The sequence below is a fragment of the Limulus polyphemus genome, unplaced genomic scaffold (assembly GCF_000517525.1).
Source record: "Limulus polyphemus unplaced genomic scaffold, Limulus_polyphemus-2.1.2 Scaffold2358, whole genome shotgun sequence".
NCBI lineage: Eukaryota > Metazoa > Arthropoda > Merostomata > Xiphosura > Limulidae > Limulus > Limulus polyphemus.
This window is the reverse complement of record NW_013667968.1, coordinates 157,695-166,763: the sequence shown is the minus strand read 5'-3', so window position 1 is coordinate 166,763 and position 9,069 is coordinate 157,695. Positions and strand designations below refer to the sequence as shown.

The 9,069-nt window shown below is 34.2% G+C and overlaps 1 protein-coding gene across 1 annotated transcript in view; it reads right to left on the bottom strand.

Moving 5' to 3' along the window:
- LOC106466718 (coatomer subunit alpha-like) overlaps window positions 1-9,069 on the bottom strand; it is a 40,971-nt gene that overhangs the window by 20,729 nt on the left and 11,173 nt on the right. The window contains exons 5-6 of the mRNA XM_013927017.2: window positions 8,239-8,440; window positions 1,598-1,737 (exon numbers count right to left, since the gene is read on the bottom strand). Coding sequence (XP_013782471.1) covers window positions 1,598-1,737; window positions 8,239-8,440 — 342 coding nt within the window. The remainder of the gene's footprint in view (window positions 1-1,597; window positions 1,738-8,238; window positions 8,441-9,069) is intronic.

Below are 9,069 nucleotides of genomic sequence, written 5' to 3'. Positions count from 1 at the left end.
CCCTCATTCTTCAATTACTAAATAAACAAGTACAACAATAATTTTCAACAGTCTTTGGTAAAATGTCCTGAACAAAGAGTTGGAACCCAGAAATCTCAAGTTACCTCAAACATCAAGCCGTATTACCATACTAATCTTACTGTGGCTGCAATATGATTGTGTAACACTCTACGGGAAACCTTCATTTTACACAAATATATCCAAGTTCTTCAAGAGAGGAAGAGATTCAACCTTTAATAATATGAAACTTAGCATTTTCCTACACTGAAAATATGTTTTCAATAGATACCTCCTCTCACAAAATAGCTTTTCTCGATTAGTACTGCCCTCTATTGGCTAAAATTTTTAATACTTGCCATTAGCCTTCCATCTCCCACTTCTGCATATCCACATGCAAATTATCATGAAGCGGCCCTACACCAACAGAAGTGCAACACAACCCCTATCATAACCATTACCCTCTTCACATTTGCACTCATTATTCACTTCAAGATTGGTCAGAAGACCAATCTTATATATCACCGGAAGTGGGGAGAATGGGTGTGAAATGTGAGAGGAGATAAGTATCTATAGGAAATATATTTTTGGTGGGCAGCAATCTCTGTCTGCTTTACTCATTTTAGTCCATGAGTGTATGGTCCGGGACAGACATATTTATGAAGCAAAAAATCACTTGAGAGAGAACTACTAGCAGTCCTACGAAACACCCCATCTGTACGGTGTGCATAACCCAATCCTGCGATGCAATTATTTAGGCATAGATCACGATAGAATGGAAACATACAACCAACACCTGGCAGCATCTGGAAGTATACATCAAGTCCATGGTTGGAAGGGCTACTATTTAATTGACATTGAGTATTGTCACGGGATTGACAGTGCAGATGTTTAAAAAAAGTATACATGGTCAGGCACCATTTGCCACAAAGTGGGAACCACAATACACTAGCCAAAAAGGTACCTGAAAAAGTAAGAAGTTGAAAAAGCAGCATTTCACAATTCCAAAATGTGAAAATTTTATATAAACAGTAAAGAAAATCAAAGTCTGTAGTAGAAAGGAAAAACGTCAAGAAATCTGTGAGCAAATACCATCACGTCTCTACAGTACTACTACTAATCAAGAATGATTAACGAATGCAAATGTGAAGAGGGCGCTGGTTACGATAAGGGTTGTATCTCGCTCCTGTTGGTGGAGGGCTGCTTCATGATCATTTGCACCTGGATATGCAGAAGCAGGAGGTGGAAGGCTAGTGGCGAGCATTGAAAATTTGAGTCAACAGAGGGCAGTACTAATCGAGAAAAGCTACTTTGTGAGAGGAAGTAAGATATTGCATCGGAATTCTAGTTCCATAAAACATCACTGCTGATAGTTCTTTTTAGTTTCTCCAAACTTATAGGGAAAAATCTTTAAAAATGAAAGATGGCTTGAAATTTAGTTTCTAAGTACATTTATTGATATATGATTGATGCATTCTTGGAAGTTGACTTACGACCAGCATATTAGCCTAAATTCTATATTTGCAATAAGGTCAAAATCTTATAGACATCTTACAATTACACCAAATTATTATTTGTACAGTTGTGACTGTTTTGTTACCTGCCCTGTTGAACATCATATAGCACCAGACCATCAGGATCTCGCATGAGCAGCATACCTGTTCCAGCATAAAAAATTTCATCACAGCTTGGGCCTTGAAGTTTTTTTGTGACTTCATTTTTCATGTTTTTCACCACTACCTAAAGACAAATGAATAACTGAGAATAAGAAAGCCACCACAAGAACTTCGACTAGCTCTTGAAACCAACTAACAGAACTGACTGTCACTTATATAATATGCCTACAATTTAAACTGCAAGACTTGTTCAGTAATGTCATGGCTTTACCCTCAGAACATTCTGCTGTATAGCCTGATACACTAGCCATTAGTTCATACTTGGCCTCTAATACATTAAAACAAAAATAAAGTTGTAAAAAAAATATGTAAGATAGTAATTTGTAAAATAATCCATTCCATAATGTATGTATATATTAGATTTACACAATTTTATCTCTAGGTGATGGTTTTTAAATGTTTGTGTTGTGCGTGTGTGTGTGAAACAATACTTTAAAACTTAAGGCTAAGTCATAAAATTGACATACACTGAAATATTAAATTCGATGACGAGGAACCCACTTTGAGACTAATAATGGCTGGAGACGGCTTGAATGGGTAATGAAGAAAAACTTTAATATAAGTTTAACATAACAGCAAATGTACAATGTTTTGACAAATGATGACAAAACCTTGTCGAAACGTTGTACATTTGCTGTTATGTTAAACTTATATTAAAGTTTTCTTCATTACACATTCAAGCCGTCTCCAGCCATTACTGAAATATTAAGTTTTCATAATCATTAAAGCAATAGAAAATTTATTAAAGAGATAGCAATATTATATTTTGTTTCATTTTATTTCTTACAGGAAAATGTGTTTGTTGTTCCGAAAAATAAAAATTTCATATTGCAATAAAGTCAGAGTATTATATTGATTGCATTTATTACATAAAAGACAGAGCAAAAATTTACAATTAACATATTTCAAAAGTTTGATTTTATCTAGCAAATATGATATAAATCACTTAATACTTGACATTAAAATAATTAAAGCCTAATATATCTGACACTGGGGCAACACCAGTTTTAGTAGTAAAATATAGCAGCTAAATTACTTGACTAAACCTTTTCTTTTTCATATGAAGAAAATCCTTCTAATGAATGGTAGGTGTACATTAACAATACAGCCTAATTCGATGTCGAGGAACCCACTTTGAGACTAATAATGGTTGGAGACGGCTTGAATGGGTAAGGAAGAAAAACTTTAAGATAAGTTTAACATAACAGCAAATGTACAACGTTTCAACAAGGTTTTGTCATCATCAGGTACATTTGCTGTTATGTTAAACTTATATTAAAATTTTTCTTCATTGCCCATTCAATACAGCCTAAGATAATTATTACCAAAAAAAAGAAATGAAAGTTTCAAATATAGTATAATGATTTATTAAATCAATTGTCAACCAGAAGTATTTTCAGTGCTGTTTTATTGCAACAACAACAACAATAAATAAACTTAATAGATGAAACTTAATAAATACAAATTATGATAGTTGTAAAAACTTGAGAAGTCCAAAGAAAAAAAAACTTTATTCTAAATTTGCAATATTAGGCCTTTTTCTTTTAAATAAAAAAACCACTGCAATTAATTTCTTGGTTTAAAAACTTAAAATGTAACTCATGTACTATGATATACATCAAAAAACACCACAAACATATTTCAAACATGAAGATTTTCCATACCTGAAAATATATTTCCTCTTCACACAGATAGCTTGATCCCTCGTGCATCTCCCTATGAGGTATGTAGGTCATTAGCCTTAAACTAACTCCCACTTAGGAATCACGTGTTTAACATGAATTTAATTGAGCTAGTACATGGTGACATCCTCATACGACGATAGCCCTACACTAATAGGAGGGTGAAACAAACCTCTTTGTGCAGTAACTCCCCTTAAGCACTTGTGCTTGAAATAACTTTATTCTTTTTCTTGGCATTGTCTAAACTGGACATGTTTTTTTAAGATTATTAACCAATTACATGAGAATGAGATCTGTGTTAGTTTAAGCAACTCAAACTTTGTTCAAGTTTCACTGGTTTCTTTTATACCTGAAGAAAAATGGAATAATAATTTTTTTTCATGCTTAACCATTATGCATTCTCAGTAACTTCCTCTTCATCCTATGGTAGTGATGATATTCCTAACATGGGACCTGAAGGAAATGCCCAACAGACAGCAAGAACTGATGTGGACATGCAGTAAATGCTCCTCCAAAGCCCAAATGCCAAAAGTCATATAGTCTTTCAGAGATCCCCCCCCCAGGTCAACAAAGAGGAATCTGTGAAGAAATGGAGATGAGGTTGAGGACCAGCAAGGAGATGCCCATCATGGTGTTGGTACTATCGATCCACCAATACAAATCCTCAAGAAGAGGAGAAGGGATGTGCATACTCAAGGACACCAACAGATCCCAAGAATTGGTTCCATAATTTCAACTGGAAAAGGGACATGTGGGGGTGGGTTGAATGAATGAGGGGTTTAAGAGAAGTCAGAGTTCCCCAAAGCAAAAGAACCTCATGTGCAGGGTGTAAAAGAGAAGCATAAACCTTGGTGACAAGACATTCCATCAATCATAAGTGAAGTGGAGAAGAATAAGCCTGACTGAGATGGGAATTGATGTATCAGATGTACCAAATATCCCTTTCACTACAGGCACACCTTTGAACTACTTTCTGTGCAAATCACAGAAATACATTAAAATTTATTTAAAAACTTTAACATCAATGTCACAGAAATTAACATTATAATGTATGTTATAATTTTAATTCCTTTATTTCAAAAGAAACCTTTAAATAAAAAACACTTAATTTCCAGTTTTCTTGTCACACAACTCCCAAGTTATGAAAAATCTCACCTTTCACAGCCTCTGTATTGAATGGAATAAACCACAGCTTGTACATTTATATCTAGACAGTAAGTGCATTTACTTGCCCTACTGACACTAATAATTCAAAGTTATTTTGTTGGATCCCGTAGCAACAAATAATAAATTTTGCCAACCTCTGATGGGTGCCACACCCACCATCTGTACTTTAGTTTGAGGTTTACAAACTACACATGTATATAATCATTAGAAAGAGCTCATTTTTCACTATAATCTAACAATGGTTATTTTGAAATTTGCATAATGTTGTCATCATAGAGAAGATGTAACTGCTTGTACTGTTGTTGCCTGCTTTGTTCACGATAGCACTTCAGCTGTTTCTTACCTAAATTTATTATAGTTAGAGAGCTAGTTAAATTGTTTCTAGGTTTTACTTTCATATCTTAATTAATTATGCATCATTTGTGTTTTAAAATTTATATCTGAAAGGTTTTAAAAAATTTTATAAAATAACCAAAGCTTCATCTCATTCCTCATTTGTTATATTATTACGTGAGTAGAGAAAAAAAGATTTTGCATGAGGCTAAAGTATCTCTGCCAATCATACTGGTCTATTATTCATGGACACCTGTTGACGTATGTCAGCATTAATAATTAACAGAAAAGAACAGGAAAGAAAAATAAAACATTAAGAATAAACTCTAAGTGAAAAGATAAAGATGTAAAATTACATATGTGATCCAAATAAAATATTTTTAGATTATTAGATTATTAAAAGGTATGTACATATTTTTATTTAAAAATTTTAAACATTTCATTGCATTGTATGTTGATGATAATAGCCAGAGTTAGTGATATGGTACAGAAAATGGAAAATAAAATATAAACATTTACCTTAAAAAACTTTTGATATTTAAAATATTCTAGAGGTTATGCACATGAAATTTGAAACCTGTAAGATGAAGAAAAGTATTTTTATATTTAAAATCAAATTCACCTTGCACTTCAGTGTAAGTAACTACAATAGATAAATACAATATTTTGAGTAGAAAGAATTATCTAAAACAATGTCATTCCTTGTGTAGAAAACACTTATAATATTTAATAAAGTCTTACCAGTTTTTGTGAGAATACGTAAAGAAAACGCAGAATTATCATATGTATTATTGCACGTATATCCTCAGATGTAATTCGCATCCACCCATTTTGAAAGGGATATAGGGCGAACATGAAAAAAAAACTTAAAAAGCTTGACAAACTAGCCCAGCTGAGCAGCATCCTGCAGAAGAAGGAAGGCGTGAGAGGTGTCCTTACGAGAAGGGGGCAAAGAGAAGCCAATCATCATATAATAATGGAACCTCAGCCCCAATCCATGAACAAGATGAGCAAACATCCCCACGACTCAGATAAAGTCATACAGAGCAGACACTATGCTAAAAAGAAGAGCACAGTGCTGGAAGACCCAATCCTGATGAACAAAACAAAGAAAATGTCTGAATGGCAGGATGTAAGGAATGTGTATGAAAACCCTTCATATGGAATCAAGGGATAATAAAAAACTGGATGAGAACCAATACGTCAATAACCAGATGTCAGACTCCAGATTTCTTGGAGACTACATAAAGATAAGGGTAATAACCAGGTGTAGGAGATATATACCCTCTTGATGGCATTCTTGGCCAAGAGATCAGAGACTACATCCTTGAAACACTGAAAATAAAGGGTAACAGAAGGAGGAGGAAGTGAAGAGAAGTGGAGAGACAAGCTGTGGGTGAGAACCTAAAGAACCCATCTGTCAGACAAAAGAGGCAGACAGCCCCTGCAAGGCAAAATGCAATAGGGTAGTCATTGAGGAGACAACCCTAATATTGGGAAATGGAAAGTAGAAGAGGGCCATGATGATGAAATGGGAAGGTGAAACATGGATTCAGCAGGCCTAGGAACAGAATGGTGAGGTTGAAAAAGACAAGAAAACACAGTAAACAATGAGGACTGCCCCAGACAAGGTCTCCAGTGAGTCAGGAACACTCCTGAAGACCTCAGGGTGAAGAAATGGAACCCAACAAGGACCATGGAGATTAGTGTGAGGGTGGCACATGTTAGCTAGGATAGCATCCTGTCCAACAGCAGCGAAATCAAGAAGGGATAAATAGAACAGAAGAAGAAGTATGAGCCAATGTGGTGAAAAGAAGAGAACAAACCTCTCCAGAAAACCCCCCCTGAGCATGAAATGCCTCAGACATAAGGTGAAGCGACAAGAGGTAACATAGGAGAGTGGTAAGAAAGAGACAAAGGCACCAAAATTGGGAATTAGAAAGGATATAAAAGTTAAGGAATCCACTTTCCAAACAGGGAAAAGAGATTCCAAAGACAGGAAACAAGGAACAGAAATAAAGAAAGCTGTTAGCCAGGACAAAAGATTCAAGTTGGTGAGGAAGATCAGGCATGTTTGTACAGGAGTGCAGGTGTTTGAAAAACGTATCTGCAAGGACCCTAATAGTCAGGTGAATAAAGGAAGACAACGTAGTCGAGTTTGAGTTTCATGTAATAAAGCATGGGATGAATCAAAAGGCAAACAGGAAAAAGTAAAAAAAGAACATACTTGTAAAATCATGTCAAAGAAAATATTAAAAGGATGAGGATTTTCTTCCACAGACATAGCTGTGATTTGAGCAAACCCTGTTTGGAGGATAGCCTGTCAATATTGTCATCATCCTGATCATGTTCAAATAGGGAAAAAGGAACACTGGCTGAATGGGTGGGAGGAGGAGGGTAGTCTGCATAATTAGCAAACCCTGTTTGAAGGATATCCTGTCAATATTGTCATCATCCTGATCATGTTCAAATAGAGAAAAAGGAACACTGACTGAATGGGTGGGAGGAGGAGGGTAGTCTGCATAACACGTTAAACAATGGCTGTCATATCCTGCACAGGTTCCATGTCAGGAACATCATCCCTATCACAGCACAAAGCAGAAGTTACCATCAAATGAGAATGTATAGTGCGTAAGGAAGAAAGAAAAATTATTTCGGTATAAAAGAAACCAGCAAAAGTTAAACAAAAATTTAAGTTTCTTAAAGTATTGTAAATCTCATGTAATTGATTAATAATTTTAAAAATACTCTCATTATAGACAATGCTAAGAAAAACAATGATGTTATTTTGTGTGCAAATGCTTAAGGGGAGTTATTGCATAAGGAGGTTGTGTCACCCCCTATTGGTGGAGGGCTATCGTTGCATGATGATGTCATCAGACACTAGTCCAGTTCATGTCAAATGTGATTTTTACGTGGGAGTTAGTTTAAGGCTAGTGGAATGTAAATCTGATAGGCAGGTATGTAAGGGATCAAGCTATTCTGTGTGAGAGGTGAGGTATCATTTCAGAAACTGAATTTATTTTTTAAATGAGAATTCTGGAGTGAAAAGAGAACTAATATATACTCAGTACTAACTTAGCCAATTAAGATAACAGATACAATTTATCTAAAATTTTTTAATTATGTAAAATATGTATATGATAGGATATACTAGCTGTTTACTAGTTAAGATCTTAACTCTTGACAGCATTATGTTGATCATATACAGTAATTTCAGATTATGCTTCTTGAGTTATATTCATCACACCTTGTAAGTAATGCAATTAACAACATTAAACATTTTGGCAATTGTCTCAAAATATATTTATGTGACTGTACTCTCAAAATAAACATAATTCAGTCATAAAATCAAGATGTCCAAAAATATTTCTTCAACTCACTGAATGGGTTCTGTCTAACACAGCAAACCTGTTCCTTGCAATCCAAATAGCTGTTAAACCTGAAGCCCTTTTGGAATCAGAAACATCTGAGCTATGAGCATCTGAATCTTTGGGAATAGCATATAGGTCATACGTGCTGTTGTCGATATTAGTAGTTCTAGTACAAACCAGGAGGCCATTTTCTGCTGGATTATATGATATGCTGAAAAACGTTAATTGAAAACAACATATATTTAAAGGGGGAAAAAAAGAAAAATATCCTAATCATATTTAATCATACACACACAAAAATGGACAGTCTTTAACTAAGAACAGAAATTTTCTTTAAAAAAGCAGTATGCAAAAGTGAAAAAATCTATTAAAACTCAATCTTGTTCAACTGAACACAAGGTAATCTAAAAATTAGATTAATTGATCTTTTATTATTCACAGGTTTTACTACCTATTCTGCATAAATACTTCACTGATTATTGCTGGTGAAATCTTTTGTAGACTTTGTTCATGTGTATGTTAAGTATACTACCAAATAAAAAAAGAAAATAATTCTTAAATGCTCAAAATTGGCATGTTCCTTACAGAAAAAAAGTTTGGCCACAAGTAAAAAACCAGGTTGGCTCATAAAAAGTATAAAGGATAGAATTAAAGAAAAGCAGTATAAATATAAGTAAAAAAATTAAATGCTCTTTTGGAGGACTATAGGAGTTTAATAGAGTTGATCAAATGGGAAATTAGGAAATAAAAAAAAAGGTTATGAAAAAGGGTTGGCAGAAAAATGTAGAAATTAATAGTAAGAATTTCTTCAAACATATTAAGAGCAGGCAAAATGTTAAT